The sequence below is a fragment of the Vigna angularis genome, chromosome 5 (genome assembly GCF_016808095.1).
Source record: "Vigna angularis cultivar LongXiaoDou No.4 chromosome 5, ASM1680809v1, whole genome shotgun sequence".
NCBI lineage: Eukaryota > Viridiplantae > Streptophyta > Magnoliopsida > Fabales > Fabaceae > Vigna > Vigna angularis.
In genome coordinates, this window is record NC_068974.1 from 35,961,072 (window position 1) to 35,985,262 (window position 24,191).

Genomic DNA, 24,191 nt, shown 5'->3' on the forward strand with positions numbered 1-24,191 from the left:
TATTTTGCATCAGGATTATATTTATCTTACATGATCTTTTAAAAAGATCATTTGCTTCAAATTTGTAATATGAATCATTTAGTCGTATCCTTACTATTTTAAAACTGACATATTTAGTAAAAATATTCTTAAATTTTTTTTCCTTCAATATAACTAATACGATATTGATTTTTCTTAACTAAATGGTGAGTGTGTTAAACTGAATTCTCTATTTTTTATGTATCTTAATACACATTGTTTTTGAAACAGATTTCCTTATTTAGTTCTAAAAACATTCTTTGAACTACTTTGCAGAATAATCTGTGTAATGACAGAAAAAAACTAAAAATCACAGTCATAAGCAACGTTGTAAGTAAACTACTATTAAGGAAATCTGTTACAATGTACACTAAATTTCAGGATACAGTATTTGTACATCATAATAAAAAGTAAATAGAATATAACAAGAGCCACTAAGAAACTAACAATAACTGGAAGAAGTAGTACTGTGTGTGTTGTGTAGTGGAGAAAAGAAACAATGCAAAAATTAAAATGATGATTCTTACTCATAATAAGAGACATAGAAGAAGAGTTTAACTGAACTGAAGAGAGAGAAAGGTAAGTGGTGCGAAATTTACTGTACTTTGGGCTATATTTTACTATGTAGCGAATCTAATACAATAACGTGTCAGTCATTGACAGCTTCTGGTTTGGGAAGTGCAGCAAAAAAGGAAAATAAACTCCAATTCTCTTTCTTTGTAATGACATCAGTCGGTTATCACTTGGTCAATTACCCCTAATGTTTAGGAAATACATAAAATATATTTTGGATATTTCTCAGATTCACAGATAAAAACATAAGCTAAAAAAAAAAATAGAAACCAAATATGTTTAGCTTGGTTTGGCCTTGGTTTGCTTCCTACCTTCATCTGTATTTAATCTGCCTCTAAATGGAACAAAACCCTAAGGGTTCTTGTAAGAACCAATCGCCGCCGGATTGATCTCTGTCACTGTTTTCTTTTTTTGATCTCACTGCACCATTTTCTCACTCCCTTCTCTCCCTTCTCCCCCTGTTTTTCCCACCTTCATTTTATTCTTCTGTATATATTATCCCTCAGAAAACATGTCTTCCTAGGAATTTCCTGTCTATAATTATGGGAACTAATTCTGGGAAACATAGAGTGAATTTCGCTGTCTTGTTTTGTGTTTGATTCTTGGGTGGTTTTGTTTCAGCTTCAGAAATCGCTTCGATGAGGAAAGCTTGATTTTTTTTTTCTTCCAGTAACTGCCAGTTATATTTTTGTGAAGTTGTTAACATGGGGCGTGGAGGTTTACGTTTTATGGTGGAAAAGGTTGAGTTTTTGGGTTTTCGGGTTAGGGTTTAATTTCTGCTGGTGGGTAGTGATATGGTTTAACTGTATGAGGTTGGTGATTGGAGAGTGGTGATCAAATTGGGATTTTGAAAAATGCTGTCTGAATTTGAAAGAAGACCGATGATTGGGAGTAACGAGGGTTCTTTTGGAGATGAACTGGAGAAGGAGATAGGGATGTTGCTTCGTGAGCAACGCAGACAAGAGGCTGATGATCGTGAGAGAGAGCTTAATATCTTTAGGAGTGGATCAGCGCCTCCAACCGTGGAGGGTTCTTTGAGTGCTGTTGGAGGGTTGTTTGGCGGTGGCGGTGGCGCTGCTGGTGCTAGTGGTGCCTTTTCTGAGTTTCAAGGGACTAGAGATGTTAATGGGATTGTTTCTGAGGAAGAGCTTAGGTCTGATCCAGCTTATCTTACATACTATTACTCCAATGTGAATTTGAATCCTAGGCTGCCACCTCCTTTGATGTCAAAGGAGGATTGGAGGTTTCAGCAGAGACTTAAAGGTGGAGCTTCAGTTCTTGGTGGAATAGGAGATAGAAGGAAAGTGAACAGGACTGAAGAAAATGGTGGTAGGTCGATGTTTTCTACCCCACCGGGTTTTAACATGAGGAAACAAGAGAGTGAGGTGGACAATGAAAAAACAAGAGGTACTGCGGAGTGGGGTGGTGACGGACTAATTGGTTTGCCTGGACTAGGGCTGAGCAAACAAAAGAGCTTTGCAGAAATTTTCCAGGTGGATTGCCTCTTCTGCCATTGATTGACTCCACGCTGCATCTGTTTCTATTTTTCCTGGATTGTGTGGTTTGGCATTTTGTATTTTCACTTTCATCCGTGACAATATGATCAATTTATGCTAATGTTGTGAGGTCGGGTCTGATCTTTGGTCGTTTATTTTAAGTGTGTTTTTCATGTTCTGATGTGTGGTATTGTTCAAACGTTTTGATTAATTCATGTTATTCTTGAGGAAAGTGAAGTATTGATCAATTATGCTAAATGATGTCATGAATCTGTTTATGAGTTTTGGATTCTAATTCGTTGTTTATAGTGCTTTTTTGTGATGGGAAGGCGGCAGCTTAACACAGTGAATTCATCAGAGTTTTTTATTTTCTATTTTCAAACACTTCTGTCAATCCTTAAGGATTGTCCTGTAGTAGTTATCCTGTGTTTCATACTGGCTCTAAATTTTTATACTGATTGTTTTGCTACGTCTAATTGATTTGTTACATTCATCGTAAAATCTTTTAGGCACGTATTCGAAACAAATTTGTGTTTTAGTTTTTGTAATACTGCATACATAGTGCATATCAGTACTCTTACTGTAGTACTATTTGTAAATTTTAGCATGTTTGTGGTTCAGGTACCTTCCAGTCTCCGTTCAATTTATCATTGGATAGCATTATGGGAATTAAAGTTTAAGTTATTTTAGGAAATATAATCTACATGTCTGTTATAACCAAATTATAATATAATATATTAAACTGAAGTAATTCAGTTACAACAGTCTCTTCTATGCTATTCACTTTACATACTCAGAATACAGTGTGCCATTCATTTTATGTTCAGAATTTTTAGATACTCTTCCTGGCTAAATTTTCTCTCGGTGTCCTTCCTTTTCTCTGTCATTCTCTCAGTATTGGGTTATGCTTCTCCACTAGTTACAATATTTTACATGATTGCTATAGATTTTTAACAATTGGAGATTGAATTGGCTTTGCACCCTGTACTTTTGATCGATGTGATATATCACAGTATTGAAGTGGAATACATGTTGATTTCAATCTTGCAGTCTATGTTTTTTGCTTGATCTACATAAAGTACATTTAAATCATGATTTGTTTGCCTTTGTATTTTGAAAGTATTTTGTAGCAATTGTTGACATTTCTGATGTGAATTCAGCATATTTTTTCTATGATATCTTTCTTGGGTTTCTTTATTTTCATATATTTTTTTCTTCTGCTCGTCATTTACAAACAGTTATTGTGCAGGATGATTTGGGGGGTAATACCTCTGTCACGGGCCCTCCTTCTCGTCCAGCCAGCCGTAATGCATTTGATGACAATGATATCATTAGTTCTGCTGAAGCAGAGTTGGCTCATCTACGCCGTGAGTCTACGACCATAGATGCACCAAGGCCAGGAACGAATGTGCAAGGATCATCTGCTTCCCAAAATACTGGTCTGCCAGCTTCATATTCTTATGCTGCTGCAGTGGGGTCTTCCTTGTCGAGAAGCACTACTCCTGATCCACAGCATGTTGCTAGGGCTCCCAGTCCCTGCATCACACCTATTGGTGGTGGCAGAGCCATTGCTTCTGATAAGAGAGGTGTTTCCAGTCCAGATGCATTTGATGGTGTTTCATCTGGAATCAACGGGTCATCAGATCTTATGGCAGCATTGTCAGTGATGAATTTGTCAGCAGATGACATGTTAGATGGTGATAATCATTTGCCATCGCAGGTTGAATCAGAAGTTGATAATCACCGGAGATATCTTTTTGGTAGGCAAGGTGGTCAAGATCATGGAAAGCAACATGCTTATTTAAAGAAATCTGAATTAGCTCACTTGCAAAATTCAAGTAAGAGCAGGAGCGGATCTGAACCTAAAAATGCATCCTTGGACAGGCAGGTTGAGCTACAAAAGTCTAATATTCCTTCTAATAACTCATATTTCAAAGGATCACCTACCTCCCATTTTAGTAGAGGAGGTAGTTTACCTACTCAGTACCAGCCTTTAGATGGTACAAATTCGTCATTTAGTAACTATGGTATGAGTGGATATGCTGGAAATCCAGCATTGGCATCCTTGATGACTAATCAACTGGGCACTGGTAATCTGCCTCCATTGTTTGAAACGGTTGCTGCAGCATCAGCAATGGCATCCCCTGGAATGGACTCAAGAATTCTTGGAAGTGGTTTGGCTTCTGGAGCTACTGCTCCATCTGATGTGCACAATCTTGGTAGGATGGGAAATCAAATTCCAGGCACTGCTCTCCAGGCCCCTTTTGTTGATCCCATGTATCATCAGTACCTGAGAACATCTGAGTATGCAGCACAACTTGGTGCTCTTAGTGACCCCTCTGTCGACAGGTCCTACTTAGGTAATTCATACATGAACTTACTTGAGCTTCAGAAAGCTTATCTTGGGTCTATTCTCTCACCTCAGAAATCTCAATACAATGTACCACTGGGTGGTAAATCAGGAAGCTCCACTCCTCATGGTTATTATGGAAATCCTGCATATGGTGTTGGGTTGTCTTATCCAGGAAGTCCAATGGCAAACTCTGTTGTATCCACTTCCCCAGCAGCACCTGGAAGTCCTGTTAGGCACAATGAACTGAATATGCGTTTTGCTTCTGGAATGAGGAATTTAGCTGGGGTAATGGGACCTTGGCATGTAGATACTGGGAACATTGATGAAAGTTTTGCTTCTTCTCTGTTGGAGGAGTTTAAAAGCAACAAAACAAAGTGTTTTGAGCTTTCTGAAATTGCTGGTCACGTTGTGGAATTCAGGTATTTTTTTCCTATTGATCTTATTCTTATGCTTCCATCCCGAAAATAATAATGTTGATTGCTCTATTATCATTGACAGTGCTGATCAATATGGGAGCCGATTTATTCAACAAAAGCTTGAAACAGCTACTACTGAAGAAAAAAACATGGTTTATCAGGAAATCATGCCACATGCCCTTGCTTTGATGACTGATGTCTTTGGTAATTATGTGGTTCAAAAGGTAATCGTTAATCTTTTAATTTGTTATTGTCTTTGATGAATGTTTTTTGAGGAATTGTTTGTAATTGATTCAAAAGCTGTTTTTATGATGTCTATATGACATCTAAGTGTAACGTTTATCAGATTGGCTTCTTTGTATCTCTGATGTAAGAACTCATATATAGATACATGAATGGGCTGAGGGAAATCAATCTCTTAAGCATTTTTCTCATATTTTTATTCTAAAAGTGTAGTACCATATGCAATATTGCAGTTTTTTGAGCATGGACTTGCAGCCCAGAGAAGAGAATTGGCCAACAAACTTCTTGGGCATGTTCTGACACTGAGCCTTCAAATGTATGGTTGCCGAGTCATCCAGAAGGTATGGACAATGAAAGGTGGCATTTAGTCTATGTGTATATGTTTGTCTATCTAATTTTCCGAGTGTGTTATAATCGTTTTTGTTCAATTATGTATCCCTCTTTAGGCCATCGAAGTTGTTGATCTGGATCAGAAGATAGAGATGGTGCAAGAGCTTGATGGTAATGTCATGCGCTGTGTACGTGATCAGAATGGTAACCATGTCATTCAGAAGTGTATTGAATGCGTCCCTGAAGATGCAATCCATTTTATTGTCTCAACTTTTTTTGATCAAGTCGTTACGCTCTCAACCCATCCATATGGTTGCCGTGTGATACAGGTTAGGCCTCTTCACTGGTTATGTCACTCTTGTTTGTATCTAAGATCATTTGTCATATAAGATGCCTTTTATGCAACAGAGAGTACTGGAGCACTGCAAAGATCCTACAACACAGCAGAAAGTTATGGATGAAATTTTAGGGGCAGTTAGTATGTTAGCTCAGGACCAGTATGGCAACTACGTTGTTCAGGTTTATACTTTTTTTCTTTTTAGACAGTTTGGGCTTCTTGTTGTCATGATACTTGAAGTGTATTTTTATGGCTCTCATGATTGTTTGGTTTACTTTAGCATGCTCTTACCCTTGGCTGCAAGCTTGATAGTTTACTTTTATTTTAGAGAAATAGTAATGACCTTTGACTGTAGTCCCAAAAATTGTAATTTCCTTGGTCAGGCTTCCTAACTTTGCCTACAGTGTTGTGATCAATAGGTTTAACGATGAACCTTTTCAACCAGAAACATTTTGTTTTTTCTTGTTTATGATTTTCAACTTAATTTTATGTGTATTTTTTTCGAACACATATAACACATCAGTGACAATTGTTTTCACTTATAATTCTTTGTTTTTGAAACTGACTTTATTTTATAGCTTCCTGCCCTGCTTATTTATGTTTCTGAAATGCCGTCAAGATTGGTTCTTTTTCACATGTGATAGAGGATTTTTGTCCATAATACTTCGTCTCTAGTGTAACTGTTTAGCATGTATGTGGGTTGATTTCTTGCTTATGATTTCTTCCCTCCCTGAAAACAGCATGTTCTGGAGCATGGGAAGCCTCATGAGCGTTCTTCTATAATAAAGGAATTAGCAGGCAAGATTGTTCAGATGAGTCAACAGAAGTTTGCGTCCAATGTTGTGGAGAAATGTTTGACCTTTGGAGGTCCTTCTGAGCGCCAATTACTAGTACACGAGATGCTTGGCTCCACAGATGAAAATGAGCCTCTTCAGGTTTGTTGAACTTTGTCTTTCTTATATATGCCTCTATCACTATTTGATGCATAATTACAAGGCAATGCTACTTTTAGGTTCAATACCATGATAAGTGATCAGAAATTATTTTCATGATTTCTAATGCAATTGCATGAACTCGGCTAACGACATCTGTAGATCATTTTTTCTATCCAACGTCTCCTTAATGTGATCGAACAGAAGAGTTTTCACATTTCCAGTCTTGAACTTAAGTCACATAACTGCTTCTATTCTGGGACAATGCAGTTTATATCTGCTCAATAATTCTTTCAGTAAAATTGTAATGATATTGTTCTATGTACAGGCCATGATGAAAGATCAGTTTGCAAATTACGTTGTACAAAAGGTGCTGGAAACATGTGATGATCAGCAGCGCGAACTGATTCTTTCACGAATTAAGGTTCATTTAAATGCATTGAAGAAGTACACCTATGGGAAGCACATCGTTGCACGTGTAGAGAAACTTGTTGCTGCTGGAGGTACCATGTGATTCCTTCGTGTATTTGTATTTTACGTCTCATCCAAAATGTTAGATAGTTTCTGAAAGGTTACGTGTATAATTTGTTGCAGAAAGGAGAATTGCAGCTCAGTCCCCCCAACCTGCTTAGGTGGCTTAGAAAATTAATATTGTACAGCTAACTGAGGCTAGTGTGAGCTGCTGCTGCTGCTTCTTGTTCTTGTTCCTTTTTCCAAATGAAGAGGTTATGGTTCCTATCTATGAAGATGGGTTGTAGCCAGTTGGAAATAAAGTTGTCGGTTGTACTGCAGAACTGTACATTTTGTAGCTTTAAGTCTATACAAAGAATTTAAGGTGAGATGAGGCTCATGACCTGATGCCCCTGCAGAGGAGATAAAATGAAATTATGACTATACAAGCCTTTTTATGGTGTAAAGATTATAAGATGGTGAGGTAGTTTATAAGTTGACGTGACTGTACAAAATCATGCCATGTGGAGACCTGTTCTTGTGTAGACGAGAACAGCTTTTTTCCTTCTCTCTCTTTTAGTCATGTATGGTTATTTACTTTCTTTCCCCTTTCAAGGAGTATAGTTTTTCTTCAAACTTTACCTTTCCTTTTTCTCCTCTCATTTCGATGATCACTCCTCACTCTTTATGTTTTCAATCAATCACGTCTAAAAATCATTATGGTTCTCCAAAAGTTGGACAAGCATATAGGAAAGAGTGATATAAAATGATTGTAGAGTTTCAACGTTCCTGGTGCAAATATATGCTCCATCTTAAAGCTCTTTAAATGAAATGATAAAGTTTAACTGTAGCTTTGTATTATTTTGGTGTAAATATCTACTGAAATCAAGATTTGATGGTTGTTTGACTTTTTTTCGGTGTTGGCAAATGACCTTCAATATTGTTTTAAAGCATTTAAAGCATGACCTTCAATATTGTTTTAAAAATCTGACTCTTTTGTCTGACTGAGATCTGAGTTTTATAGTGGACTTGGTCCGATACACTGTGTTTGGTTGTTTTAGTTGACCTTTCTTAAACTCAATGAAGTCTTGTTGATTTCTTAAAGAAAAGCTGGAAAAAATTACTAACAGGTTAATGGGTTACTATTGATGATTTTCTCTGAAGCTTTTTTTGTGAAAATAGGAACAGCTAAGAGAGAGTGAATTGTTTCTTTTCCACTGGTTTCTTTTGATGTTTTAAAATAATTTTGAAATTTCTATTTTAATTAATTAACAAGATTATTATGAGATGGATTATTATTATTCAAATTAATCACAAAAAAAAGACTAAAAGGAAATTTGTTATAAAAAAAAGAGTATATCATAAAGATTTTTACACTTTGATTTTAACAAATTTATATCTAGTTTTTTTTATCAACTTTAGGTAAAAATTTCACTAAAATAAAAAAATTTAGATTATAAGTACATTTACATAATCTAAAACTAAGATCTAAAGAAAACCTTGAAGAAGTTTTTTAAGAAACAAAAAAATTAAATGATGCTTCACACAATCACCATAACCTTACACAAAGGTGAAATACAATACAGAATGAAAGATAAAGATATTACAATCAAAACTTGTAGCTAAGAAAACTTCATTAATCTTTTTCAATAAAAATATTTTCTGCAAAGATGAAATGTTCAAAACTTGCTAGATTAATCAATTAGGATTACTCGATTATGTAAGTAATTTAGTCCATTAAAATTGTCAGGTTTCACATTTTTTCAATTACTTAATTCTTTCTATCTATTTTGGGAAATTTCCATAACTAAGTGCACTTTTCTTACAATTAAAGACAGTTTTTATGAAGTTTTTCTAAAACTTCTAAGTTAGTTTTCAAATTTTTATTTCATCCTCCATTTATTTTAATATATGATCCAATCATTTGTTTTCCTCTTTATACCTAATAGTTGAATATTGCAATTTTCTAGCTTTCTCATTCATTGAATACATCAAACAATTAATAATAGTTATTTTCATCAATAGTTTTAGAGCTTTACAATGCTCTTAGAAGATTCTGATTCTGCATCAATCATTAGACAAAAATTTGTCTCTTCTTCAAAGTCATGTCCTCCTAGAACATGTAAGCATTATTTTTCTTCTTGAGCTTATGGCTTCACTCTTTTCCTTTAATTTTTGTTTTAGCTTGAAGATTTGACGATTAGGCTTGATGTGACCAGTTTTACCACATCCAAAACATGTTGGGGGCAATAGGTTACTCTTGGTTCTTGAAATGTCTCCCATTTCTTGCATATTTGTTGCTAGATTTATTTTTATGTTTTAGAAATTTTAAGAACCTTTTTACCACTACATTTAATGCTTCGATGTCAGAATTCTCATCATTTACATCATTTATAGATTCAACTTTGGTCACGATTGTCTTTACAATAACTTTTGCATAAGTCTTCAAAGCTACACTTTTGTCTTCTATCTTCTTCTTGTAATTTTTTTAACTGCATCAAAAAATTCATCATACTTTTCTTGTATGTTAGTATTAGAAGTACTTATATTGCTTTCTTGGGACTTAATATCAATCGTGAAGCATGTGTTGATATCTTTACTTTCTGATTTGTTATGATTGTATTCTTCAATGTTTTCATGAGTTTTCTCCAAGGTTTCCCACATTTATCTTGCATGCTTGCATGTAGAAAGTTTGTAGAATTCCTACATGATGAGTGTTGATGAGATGATGTATTCAACTCTAACATTATACTGCACTTTCTTGTTCTCATCCTTAGTTCAAAAGTTCAAGTCTTTTTTAATCTGCACATTGCAAATTGTATGCATAAGAATATATGGTCAATTTATTACAACATTTTACTCACCTTTATCAATTAATTCAAGAAATGTTTTCATTTTAATTTTCCAAAATGAATAATTTTCTCCAACAAATAAGGGTGATTTGTTTATGAATGTCCCTTTAACAAATGTTTGAAAGATATTAGCCATAAAAATCTTTTTAATCAATTAAACTACAATTAATCAACGCTGGTGTCTATTGTTAAATTGTGACAATAATATATCTCAACCAAGATGGAGTGAATTGGTTTAAAATTGCTTTTACCCTTTTTGAAAATATTTTGGTGTATAAAATTGTTTTCAATGAATTTTTTAACCTTGCAAAGATTTAACATATTATTAAGCAAGAACATCACACAGATTTATATTGGTTCAACTCTTCAAGAGTTTACATCCAATCTTCTTCCAACAATTTGAGTTGGAGGAAAACCACTAAGAAAGGGTGTTAAGATTACAGAATACAAGATTCACCTATGTACTCTAGGTCTCTAACCACAACACAAACAAACTCCTAAGAGTGAGGTTACACACACTCACACTAGGAACCTTGCCTACACAACAAAGGAAACTACAATTCATAAAGAATTACAGAAAAATAAAATCCGATACACCTCTAGTGCTAATGTTACTAAGAAATCATAATTCAGACCATTCTTAAATCTTTCCTTTCACTCTTGAAGACTTACAACTTTGAATTTTCTCAATTGATGTCTTACTTCTCCAAGAATGCTCCAAGATCTCTCAAAGAATGTTCTTGTTTCACAATTGAATGCTCTTAGAATGTTTTTCGTACCTACAAAAGGAATTAACCACATATATATAGTAAAAACACATAACTGTTAGTTTTAATCGATTATGTTATTTCTTTAATCGATTAAATCAAAGAGTTAAACTTCTTGGGGTGTATTAGACAATTTTAATTGATTAAATTATTTTCTTAATTGTTTAAAATTTACACACAATTTAATCGATTAGATGATTTTCTCAATCGATTAAAATAGAGAGTAAGGAACTAGCTTTTGATAGTTTTAATACTCAGTTTATATCACCATACAATCAACACATATTAATAACACATATTTTAACATGGTTTCACAACTTATTAATCAAGCCAGGAACAACATCATCAAAAACAATCATTCAATTATCATCAAACCAAGTTAAGAACATGTTAATCATCTTAACCATTTTGAGTTACTTGGGTTGAAGAGCTTCCCCTATCAATAATTATTAAATTAGGCACGACTAATATTCTTAACTAAAAAGGGAGTGAATTGGTTCTTTTTCAAAAACGAGTTTATTTTTATGTTTCAAAACAATTTTGAAAACTTTCTTTTAATCAATTAACAAGATTAATATCAGATGCATTTCTAAGATTCAAATCAATCACAAAGAAAGTCAAGAAAGAGATTTATAATAAGAAAAAACATAATACCCACAGATTTTTGTACTGGTTCAATTCTAACGAAACTACATCCGATTTTTTTTAGCAACCTTAGCTAGAAACTCCACTAAAGATCAAAAGTTTCAAATTACAAAGGCATCTACATAATCCTAAAACTAAGATCTAAGCAAAAAGCTTGAAGAAACCCTTGAGGAAACAAAAGATTAGGTGACGCTTCTCACAATCACCACAACCTTACGAAGAATACGTAATGCTTCACACAATTACTACAACCTTCTACAAAAAGGTGGATTACAACATAAAGAATGGACTTATAAAACAAAGATACAAGAGAGATATTACAATAAAAACCTATAGACAAGAGAAAACTCCTTCAATCTTTTAATCTTCTTGAATAAAAATGTTTTCTGCAAAGATGAAATGCTCAAAACTCTCTTACACATGTTATGTTGATCTTAAAGTTTCAAACTGTTTAAATGAAATGAAAGAAAATGCTAAGAGTTAAAGAAAAAATAAAGTAATTGTCAAGATTAACACATTATATTAGTAACTTAGTCAATTAATATGCTTTAATCACATTTTTTTTAAATTTATTGGATTAATCGATTATGTAAGTGACTTAATCAATTAAAATTGTCACATTTTACATTTATCTTTTAAATTTGATGAAAAACACGCCTAAATTAAGATTAATAAATTACTATCTAATTAAAATTGATTAATTTTTTTGACTTTACAAATATATTAAAACACACTAAGATTAATATTGATCTATTTAAACAAATATCTCTCATAACAATTGAATATCATAAAAAAAATGACTAATTGAATCTTCTTCTTCACATAATAACATTTTTTACTATTCACTTATGTTTTACTTATTAGATGTCATATTCCGATGATGAACATATATACTTATAGGAGTTATTTGTGAATGGCTTTTTTTTTAAAAAAAGGTTTCTCATCCTTTGAATTTTCTTTTATTGTGACAAACATTCTATTCATTGTTTCACTCTTCAATTAGTGACACACGTTCTCGTTATTGTTCCATTCTTCCATTAGTAACACATTTTCTCGTTGACCGTTTGGTATTTCATTGGTTTGTTGTTGCTTTTCTTTTGTGATTCTTTTGAAAAACATTGGTTTCATTGATTATAAAAAAAACCATAAACATGTAATAGAAGCGTGTAAGGTAATTTGCTTTCGTTGGAATTTTTTAAAATCATTCTTTCTTACTAATTTTTGTGTATTTTGTTAAATATTTGGTATAACTATTAACAAATTTTGTTTTGAGTTGTATATAATATTCATGAATTATGAATCAACTAAACTTTACATAATTTCTTAGTGTAGTGGTAACTAAGGCATGTTGACACTTAAAAAAATTATAGTCTCAATCTTCATTCGACATTTATAACATATCGTTTGTTGGAAGTCCCACATCGACTAGAGATAAGGCCAAATTATAATATATAAGTGAGGTGCAAACCTCACCTTACAAGCCGGTTTTGTGGGGTTGAGTTAGGCTTAAAACCCACCTTCTAATATGGTATTAGAGCCATAGTTGGAGTCTATCCTAGCGAGTTCTAAGTGGACATTCTATTCTTCTATTCCACCCGCTATTGGGCCGTTATAAGTGAGGTGCAAACCTCACCTTACAAGCCGGTTTTTTGGGGTTGAGTTAGGCTTAAAGTCCACTACTAACATGGTATCAGAGCCATGGTTAGAGCCTATCCTAGCGAGTTCTAAGTGGGCATTCTATTCTTCTATTCCACCCGCTATTGGACCACCCAATTTCTACTATCACGCACGAGATGTCTATATACCTCGGCGTGAAGGGGGTGTGTTGGAAGTCCCACATCGACTAGAGATAAGGCTAAATTATAACATATCGTTTGTGTTAGTCTATATAAAAGTATCATCTTTCCATTTTATGATATGAAGTAATTATTGTGATTTTTAATTAATTTATTTATTTCACTCTACTATGTTTTTTTAGGAAGGATTAGTAAGGAAAGAGGAAAGTGAAACTCCTAATCAAAGTATTTTAAAAAATTAATAATGAAAGGAGTAAAAGAAATATTATTGTATCAAGTCTTATATGTCATATATCTATGGTTTAGACACCAATTTTAATAAGATAAACAATTTATTTTATGAGATATGATTATGAAATATATTAAATGTCAATGCATCACAAAAAATATATTAATGGAGTTCAAAAAATGGATTTACTTACTAGAACCCCAAATTTATTTCATGGAACTTGTACGGGAATAAATCTTTAAAGTTATATAAAAAATTATGTATACACGAAGCTAATCCTATTGAAAAAAGAGAGGAAATGTGGTTTCTTGATTTTTCTTCAAAGTCCTTGTTAGATGCTTTCTAGGTGTCTCTATTAAATGTATAAATTTGTAAAAATATATTAAATGCATAAAACTAGTTTCCTGAGTATTTTTAAGATGTTTAAAACTATTAAGAGTCATGTTGAGATCTTAATTTAGTTTATGTGAATTTTATGGTGATAATAATACTTTGGTAATAAATAATATCAGAGAGTCAAGTGTGAGTTTAAGCTTCATATTTATAATGACAAAGACTCACAAATTTATTACACTATATACTTGTTTATGTTTGTATTTTGATAGGGGAACTTAATTGGAGTGCGAATTTAATTGGAATGCAGAATTATGGAATATTAGGGGTTATATAGTTATGAAATATTAGGATCACATAATAAATCCTATATTTATTGAATTGAAAAAGTAATTTGCCTATTGTATTTAGGTTAATTAATGATGCATTTCGATCAACAGTAGAGGAATAAGTTGTTAAATTTCTACACATCATGAGACATAACATCAATACTCAAAGTGTATACTTTTTTTTCATCGGTCCATACAAAGTGTTAGTCGACATTTTCACAATATGATGAACACAATTTTAATGTTGGAGTAAGAGTTTTTAGTTTAGTCATCATGGACGGAGATTGATCTATATATCATAAAGAATAGTCAAGTTTATCCATACTTTAAGGTAACAATATCATCAATTACACTATATGTTTAGAAGATGTAACAACCACACGATTTTGCTTTACACTACTATTTTTTATGAAATAGGATTGTTTAGGAGTCTTAATGGAACTCATGTATGAGTAAATGTCCTTAGATCAATGCATCATATCATGCAATTATATTCTAGCATATTGATTGATTGGCTACATCATATCATGCAACACATGCTTAAATGCATGACGAATAAGGTGTCACTTCCTTACCGTATTCTAATCACCTGCATCATGCAATATTATAGAGTTGATATTTCTTTCAATACACATTACTATAGGATCGACACACTATTTTTCTACAAAATTGTTAAAAAACTCAATATGATCAATGTCAACTATGTAGGTAACATGAACTGGTATATGAGGATGAACGTCTTATGCATGAAGGTTCCATGTAGTCACAAGCATAAATTCTTTCACAAATTTAGTGGGGTGTACAAGCCATACAAATGCATGGGATGAAAGTTGTGAAAGTAAATGTGCAAAAACATAAAATATGATTTATCAAATTTGACCCTAAATATGAAGAGAAGTTTCCACCATGTGAATGTAAATGTTAACCAACTTAAGGAACAAACAGAAGAATTCATAGATTTTTTCAATAAAATTTTCCATTTTTTTCTCATGATTAATGTAATTGCACTCGTATGTTATGATGTGTTACTATCAATTATAATAGTAATAATATTAATTGTAAAATAGACATTATTAAAACTTTAATAATAATCTATATTATTATAGAAAGAAGATTAATTTTTTTCCCATATTTTTTTTTTAATTTTACTCTTACTTTTTTAAAATTTAACTTTTTGATTTAATAATTTTTAAATTGAATAAAAATTATCTATAATTAAAATATAAAAGTTATGTATATACTTTTAATTATAATTTAATTATTTTTTATTATCATAAAAAAATAATAGACATGCGTTTTCATAATAATAATAATAATTATTAATAATAATAGTTAATAATTATTAATAATAATCTTACTAATAATAATTAATTTAATAATAATGATAATAAAAATAATAATATGATCATAAATAGAAATAATATTAATTGTGAAATAAAAAATATTAAAAAAATCAATAATTATAATTACTGTTAATAATTAATAATGATAATAATAATTATTATTATTATCATTATTAATCAATAATAATCATTATAAAAATAACAATAATATTAATGATAATAATATTGATAATAACATATTTTATTATTTTAACTATAGAATAAAATTGTAATCTAACAATTTTATCTATTAAAATATTTTATTTTACTATCATATTCATAAAATCATTTACAAACTTTATCGTTAAATTATTTAACTTTTATCTATGTATCATTTAAAACAAACAACATACAATTTTCTATCTGTCCTCTCAAATTCATCAATTCAATTTATCTCAAATCTATAAAAAAAAAAAAGCAATATATTTTATTTTTTATTTCTACAACCACTCAACACTAATAAAATAATATTTTTATTTATAAGAAACATTGAATAAAAAAACAAAAATATTAGTCTTTTATTAACTGTTGAATAGATAGTAAAGAAAAATAAAAAGAATACATGTACCATTTTCCGCCGCTAAAAGAGAGTAACATTTTGATAACATGGAAAAGAATCTGAATGCTACTTTTAGTAACCTCTGTTTCGATGTAAACTAGGTTACATGAATTTAGTATTTGAAAGTAAATCTGAAGAACAAAAGTGTTTGATAAACCAATAACTGGACTTATTAGTACTTACTAACAGGTGTTTGGAATATAGTAGGAAGACTCAAACATGCTTAAAAACCAAACAGTGTCGTTAGTTCCATTGCATGTAAAGCAGGAAAGAGGAGTGTTAGAAGTAATATATGTTACAGAGGAAAGTAAGAATGTGAAAATTAAAATGATGATACTACTCTTAATAACACATATTGAAAGAGTTTAACTGAAGTGAAGAAATAGGGGTAAGTGGTGCGAAATTTACTGTATTTTGGGCTATATTTTACTGATGCAGAGAATCTAATACACTAACGTGTCAGTGTGTGAAAGCTTCTGGTATGGGAACAGGAGCAAAAAACAAATAAACACCATTTCTCTTTCTTTTGGCAATGGCATTAGTCGGTTATCACTTGGTCAATTACCCCTAATGTTTAGGAAATACATAAATTATATTCTGGATATTTCTCAGATTCACAAATAAATGGAAACTTTATAACTTAAAATACAAAAGCAAAAAAGGAAAAAATATAAATATTTAGTTTGGTTTGGCTTTGCTTTGCTCCTATCATCAACTGTATTTAATCCTCCTCTAAATGGAACAAAACCCTAAGGGTTCTTGTAAGAACCAATAGCCGCCGGATTGATTTCTCTCGCTGTTTCCTCTCTTGATCTCACTGGACCATTTCCCACTACTTCTTATCTATTCTCTCCTGTTCTTTCACACCTTTCTTTTATTTTTTCTGTATATACTATCCACCGGGGAAACATGTTCCTTTAGAAATTTCTTGTCTATAATTATGGAAACTAGTTACGGAGAACATAGAGTGAATTTTGCAGTCTGTTTTTGTGTTTGATTATTGGGTTTCAGCTTTCGGTGCAGTTTTAACAGAAAGCTTGATTTTTTTTCTTTTTCCCATTTCTTCCCAGTAACTGACAGTTATAATTGTGTGAAGTTGTTAATATGGAGCGTGGCGGCTTACGGTATGCGGTGGAGAACGTGTGAGTTTTTGGGTTTTCTTAGGTTAGGGTTTGATTTCTGGTGGTGGGTTGTGTTATAGTTTAGCTGTGCGATGAGGTTGGTGATCATGTTGGGACTTTGAAAAATGTTGTCTGAATTGGAAAGAAGACCGATGCTGGGTAGTAACGAGGGTTCGTTTGGAGATGACCTGGAGAAGGAGATAGGGATGTTGCTTCGTGAGCAACGCCGACAAGAGGCTGATGATCGTGAGAGAGAGCTTAATATATTTAGGAGTGGATCAGCGCCTCCAACCGTGGAGGGTTCTTTAAGTGCTGTGGGAGGGTTGTTTGGTGGTGCTGGTGTTGCCGGTGCTGCTGGTGGTGCTGGTGCCTTTTCGGAGTTTCATGGGGCCAAGGATGTGAATGGGATTGCTTCCGAGGAAGAACTAAGGTCTGATCCAGCTTATCTTACATACTATTACTCCAATGTGAATTTGAATCCTAGGTTGCCACCTCCTTTGCTGTCAAAGGAGGATTGGAGGTTTCAACAAAGACTTAAAGGTGGTTCGTCAGTTGTGGGTGGAATCGGAGATAGGAGGAAAGTGAACAGGGCTGACGATACTGGTGGTAGATCCTTCTTTTCTACACCCCCGGGTTTTAACATGAGGAAACAAGAGAGTGAAGTGGATAATGAAAAAACAAGAGGCACTGCAGAGTGGGGTGGTGGTGGACTCATTGGTTTGCCTGGAATAGGGCTGAGCAAACAAAAGAGTTTTGCAGAAATTTTCCAGGTGGCTTGCTTCTTCTGCCATTGGTTGACTAATTGATCCCGTGTTGCATCTGTTTCTATTTTCTGGATTTTGTAATTTTGGTGTTTTGAGTTATCATCTTTGACATGTGATTAATTGATGCCTTGTTGTGAGGTTAGGTATAATCTCTGATAGTTTATTTTATGCTGAGTATAAATTTTTATATTCTGATGTGTGGTATTGTTTACAAGTTCTGATTAATGATTGTAATTTTTGAGGGAAGCCAAGTTTGATGAAGGGAATGCTAAATGATGAAATGCTCCGGTCTTTGGATTTTAGTTCCTATTTCATTATTTATAGTGCTTATTGTGATGGAAGATGACGGCATAACACTGTGAATTCATAAAAAAAAATATTTCAGAGTTCTGACAATCCTTTATCATTGTCCTGCAGTTGTTATCCTTTTAGTTGTATACTGGTTCTAATTATTTGAACTGATTGTTTAGCCACATCTGGTTGACTTGTTGCTTTCACCAATACATTTTTTAGGCACATTATAGCCTCTTGAACCACATTTGTGTTTAGTTTTCTAATGTTCAGCTGTGGACATGTATGTCATAAGGCATGCTGTATTGCATAGACTGTGTATCTCTGTACTGTAAACTGTAGTACTATATTGTCAACTGTAGCATGTTCGGTGTTGACATACCTTACAGTCTCCAGCCAGTTTATCACATGATGACATCATTACCATTAAAATTCTATAAAATATATTAAAATAGATTTTAATCAAAGTGACAGTCAGATTTTCAGTTGCAAAGGATTCATCATCAGCCTGTTAGTGCAGCTAACAGATTATGTAACTGCATTACCTATATCTGTTTTTGTTACAACCAAATTTGTGGAAAGTCTTTGTTGCTAAACTTTGTTCTATGAGCCCTTCTTTTCTCTGACAGTTACAGTTTCGTGCTCAAGCTTGACTTACACCCATTAATTTTGATAGATCGTTATATGATGCAGAGTATTTAGTGACTCGTGTTGATTTTGATCTTGCATTTTGTGATTTTTGCTATAACTTTGAATTTATCTTATATTCAGATAATTATTTGCATGCCTTTGCATTTAAAGAGTTTTTGTGTCATAGCTTTTGTTTTTCTTGGTAATATCAATTCTTGACATTTCTGTATTGAATTCATATTATATTTGTTTTGACCACTTTCTTGGATTTCTTTATTTTCATATGCTTCTTTCTTCTGCCCGTACCCAGAGTATTTACATGACTTGTGTTGATTTTCATCTTGTAGTCTGTGATTTTTGCTATAACTTTGATTATTTTGTATATGCTGATAATTATTTGTATTTCTTGGCATTTTAAAAGTTTGTGTAACAATATTTGTTTCTCTGGCTAATATCAATTGTTGACATTTCTGTATTGAATTTAAATTATATTTTCTATGATCCCTTTCTTGGGTTTCTTTATTTTCATATCCTTTTTTCTTCTGCTCGTCATTTAAAAAGAGTAACTGTGCAGGATGATTTGGTACGTAATACCTCTGTTACGGGCCCTCCTTCTCGTCCAGCCAGTCGTAATGCATTTGATGACAATGATATCATTAGTTCTGCTGAAGCGGAGTTGCCTCACGTACGCCGGGAGTCTACGACCACAGATGCACCAAGGCCAGGAACGAATGTTCAAGGATCATCTGCTTCCCAAAATACTGGTCTGCCAGCTTCATATTCTTATGCTGCTGCAGTGGGGTCTTCCTTATCGAGAAGCACTACTCCTGATCCACAGCACGTTGCTAGGGCTCCCAGTCCCTGCATCACACCTATTGGTGGTGGCAGAGCCAATGCTTCTGACAAGAGAGGTGTTTCCAGTCCAGATGGATTTGATGGTGTTTCATCTGGAATCAATGGGTCATCAGATCTTATGGCAGCATTGTCAGCGATGAATTTGTCAGCAGATGAAATGTTAGATGGTGATAATCATTTGCCATCACAGGTTGAATCAGATGTTGATAATCACCGGAGATATCTTTTTGGTAGGCAAGGAGGTCAAGATCATGGGAAGCAACATGCTTATTTAAAGAAATCTGAATCAGCTCACTTTCAAAATTCAAGTAAAAGCAGGAGCGTATCTGATCCTAATCCTAACAATGCATCCTTGGACAGGCAGGTTGAGCTACAAAAGTCTAATGTTCCTTCCAATAACTCATATTTCAAAGGATCACCTACCTCCCATTTTAGTAGAGGAGGTAGTTTGCCTCCTCAGTACCAGCCTTTAGATGGTACAAATTCGTCATTTAGTAACTACGGTATGAGTGGATATGCTGGAAATCCAGCATTGGCATCCTTGATGACTAATCAACTGGGCACTGGTAATCTGCCTCCATTGTTTGAAACGGTTGCTGCAGCATCGGCAATGGCAGTCCCCGGAATGGACACGAGAATTCTTGGAAGTGGTTTGGCTTCTGGAGCTACTGCTCCATCTGATGTGCACAATCTTGGTAGGATGGGAAATCAAATTCCAGGCACTGCTCTCCAGGCCCCTTTTGTTGATCCCATGTATTATCAGTACCTGAGAACATCTGAGTATGCAGCACAACTTGGTGCTCTTAGTGACCCCTCTGTCGACAGGACCTACTTAGGTAATTCATACATGAACTTACTTGAGCTTCAGAAAGCTTATCTTGGGTCTATTCTCTCACCTCAGAAATCTCAATACAATGTACCACTGGGTGGTAAATCAGGAAGCTCCACTCCTCATGGTTATTATGGAAATCCTGCATATGGTGTTGGGTTGTCTTATCCAGGAAGTCCAATGGCAAACTCTGTTGTGTCGACTTCTCCAGTAGGACCTGGAAGTCCTGTTAGGCACAATGAACTGAATATGCGTTTTGCTTCTGGAATGAGGAATTTAGCTGGGGTAATGGGACCTTGGCATGTAGATACTGGGAACATTGATGAAAGTTTTGCTTCTTCTCTGTTGGAGGAGTTTAAAAGCAACAAAACAAAGTGTTTTGAGCTTTCTGAAATTGCTGGTCACGTTGTTGAATTCAGGTATTTTTTTCCTATTGATCTTATTCTTATCCTTCCATCCCGAAAATAATAATGTTGATTGCTCTATTATCATTGACAGTGCTGATCAATATGGGAGCCGATTTATTCAACAAAAGCTTGAAACAGCTACTACTGAAGAAAAAAACATGGTTTATCAGGAAATCATGCCACATGCCCTTGCTTTGATGACTGATGTCTTTGGTAATTATGTGGTTCAAAAGGTAATCGTTAATCTTTTAATTTGTTATTGTTTTTCATGAATGTTTTTTGAGTAATGGTTTGTAAATGATAGAAAAGCTGTTTTTATGATGTCTATCTGACACCTAGTGTAACGTTTTTCAGATTACCTTCTTTGTATCTCTGATGTTAGAACTCATTGAGATACATGAATGGGCTGAGGGAAATGAATCTCTTAAGCATTTTTCTCATAACTAAAAGTGTAGTACTGTATGCTATATTGCAGTTTTTTGAGCATGGACTTGCAGCCCAGAGAAGAGAATTGGCCAACAAACTTCTTGGCCATGTTCTGACACTGAGCCTTCAAATGTATGGTTGCCGAGTCATCCAGAAGGTATGGACAATGAAAGGTGGCATTTAGTCTATGCGTATATGTTTGTCTATCTAATTTTCTGAGTGTGTTATAATTGTTTTTGTTCAATTATCAATTTTGTTTGTTCAATTATGTATCCCTGTTTAGGCCATCGAAGTTGTTGATCTGGACCAGAAGATAGAGATGGTGCAAGAGCTTGATGGTAATGTCATGCGCTGTGTACGTGATCAGAATGGTAACCATGTCATTCAGAAGTGTATTGAATGCGTCCCTGAAGATGCAATCCATTTTATTGTCTCAACTTTCTTTGATCAAGTCGTTACGCTCTCAACCCATCCATATGGTTGCCGTGTGATACAGGTTAGGCCTCTTCACTGGTTATGTCACTCTTGTTTGTATCTAAGATCATTTGTCATATAAGATGCCTTTTATGCAACAGAGAGTACTGGAGCACTGCAAAGATCCTACAACACAGCAGAAAGTTATGGATGAAATTTTAGGGGCAGTTAGTATGTTAGCTCAGGACCAGTATGGCAACTACGTTGTTCAGGTTTATACTTTTTTTCTTTTTAGACAGGTTGGCTTCTTGTTGTCATGGTTACTTGAAGTGTATTTTTATGGCTCTCATGATTGTTTGGTTTACTTTAGCATGCTCTTACCCTTGGCTGCAAGTCTGATAGTTGAAATAGTATACATGACCTTTGACTGTAGTCCCAAAAATTGTAATTTCCTTGGGCAGGCTTCTTACCTTTGCCTACAGTGTTGTGGTCAATAGGTTTTACAATGAACCTTTTTAACCAGAAACTTTTTGCTTTTTCTTGTTTATGATTATCAACCTGATTTTATGTGTATTTTTTTCGAATAACACATCAGTGACAATTGTTTTCACTTATAATTCTTTGTTTGTGAAACTGTGACTTTATTTAATAGCTTCTTGCCCTGCTTATTTATGTTTCTGAAATGCCGTCAAGGTTGGTTCTTTTTCACATGTGATAGAGGCTTTCTGTCCATAATACTTCTTCTCTAGTGTAACAATTTAGCATGTATATGGGTTGATTTCTTCCCTCCCTGAAAGCAGCATGTTCTGGAGCATGGGAAGCCTCATGAGCGCTCTTCTATAATAAAGGAATTAGCAGGCAAGATTGTTCAGATGAGTCAACAGAAGTTTGCGTCCAATGTTGTGGAGAAATGTTTGACCTTTGGAGGTCCTTCTGAGCGCCAATTACTAGTACATGAGATGCTTGGCTCCACAGATGAAAATGAGCCTCTTCAGGTTTGTTGAACTTTCTCTTTCTTATATATCCCTCTACCACTATTTGATGCAAAATTATAAGGCAATGCCAATGCATCCTGTTAGGCCAGTGTAGCCTACTTTTAGGTTCAATACCATGATAAGTGATCAGAAATTATTTTCATGATTTTTAATGCAATTGCATGAACTTGGCTCACGACATCTGTAGACCTTTTTTCTATTCAACGTCTCCTTAATGTGATCGAACAGAAAAGTTTTCACATTTCCAGTCTTGGACTTTGGTCACATAACTGCTTCTGTTCTGGGACAAGGCAGTTTATATCTCCTCAATAATTCTTTCAGTAAAATTGTAATGATATTGTTCTATGTACAGGCCATGATGAAAGATCAGTTTGCAAATTACGTTGTACAAAAGGTGCTGGAAACGTGTGATGATCAGCAGCGCGAACTGATTCTTTCACGAATTAAGGTTCATTTAAATGCATTGAAGAAGTACACCTATGGGAAGCACATCGTTGCACGTGTAGAGAAACTTGTTGCTGCTGGAGGTACCATGTGATTCCTTCGTATATTTGTATTTTACGTTTCATCCAAAATGTCTGATAGTTTATGAAAGGTTACGTGTATAATTTGTTGCAGAAAGGAGAATTGCAGCTCAGTCTCCCCAACCTGTTTAGGTGGCTTAGAAAAATAATATTGTACAGCTAACTGAGGCTAGTGTGAGCTGCTGCTGCTGCTTCTTGTTCTTGTTCCTTTTTCCAAATGAAGAGGTTATGGTTCCTATCTATGAAGATGGGTTGTAGCCAGTTGGAAATAAAGTTGTCGGTTGTACTGCAGAACTGTACATTTTGTAGCTTTAAGTCTATACAAAGAATTTAAGGTGAGATGAGGCTCATGACCTGAGGCCCCTGCAGAGGAGATAAAATGAAATTATGACTATACAAGCCTTTTTATGGTGTAAAGATTATAAGATGGTGAGGTAGTTTATAAGTTGACGTGACTGTACAAAATCATGCCATGTGGAGACCTGTTCTTGTGTAGACGAGGACAGCTTTTTTCCTTCTCTCTTTTAGTTATGTATGGTTATTCACTTTCTTTTCCCTTTCAAGGAGTATAGTTTTTCTTCAAACTTTACCTTTCCCTTTTCTCCTCTCATTTCGATGATCACTCCACACTCTTTATGTTTTTACTCAATCACGTCCAAAATGGGAAAAGAAACGAGCACTTGCATAAAGGATCTCCAAAAGTAGGATAAACATCCGCATGATAGGAGTGCTACAAAGTGATTATAAAATTGTCGAATGTACTTTTAAAAACTTTTAAGTTCGTTTTCAACTTTCCTGGCGTAAGTTTTGTCCCTTTTAAGCTGATTTTAAGCCAAAGGATAAAATTCAAGTCTTTATTCACTTTCTTTTGCTGTAAATTTTCTATAAAAAATTT

The 24,191-nt window shown here is 33.9% G+C and overlaps 2 protein-coding genes across 2 annotated transcripts; both read left to right on the plus strand.

Moving 5' to 3' along the window:
- Nucleotides 1-844: 844 nt before the first annotated feature.
- Nucleotides 845-7,784, plus strand: LOC108319630 (pumilio homolog 2-like). The gene is made up of 9 exons (XM_017550825.2): nt 845-2,084; nt 3,337-4,859; nt 4,939-5,080; nt 5,333-5,440; nt 5,546-5,758; nt 5,838-5,948; nt 6,507-6,701; nt 7,027-7,201; nt 7,293-7,784. The coding sequence occupies exons 1-9, from the start codon at nt 1,446-1,448 to the stop codon at nt 7,328-7,330; spliced, it is 3,144 nt and encodes a 1,047-aa protein (XP_017406314.1). The 5' UTR covers nt 845-1,445; the 3' UTR covers nt 7,331-7,784.
- Nucleotides 7,785-16,708: 8,924 nt separating this feature from the next.
- On the plus strand, nt 16,709-23,880 carry LOC108319626 (pumilio homolog 2). The gene is made up of 9 exons (XM_017550821.2): nt 16,709-17,931; nt 19,421-20,949; nt 21,029-21,170; nt 21,413-21,520; nt 21,647-21,859; nt 21,939-22,049; nt 22,578-22,772; nt 23,125-23,299; nt 23,391-23,880. The coding sequence occupies exons 1-9, from the start codon at nt 17,287-17,289 to the stop codon at nt 23,426-23,428; spliced, it is 3,156 nt and encodes a 1,051-aa protein (XP_017406310.1). The 5' UTR covers nt 16,709-17,286; the 3' UTR covers nt 23,429-23,880.
- Nucleotides 23,881-24,191: the final 311 nt, after the last annotated feature.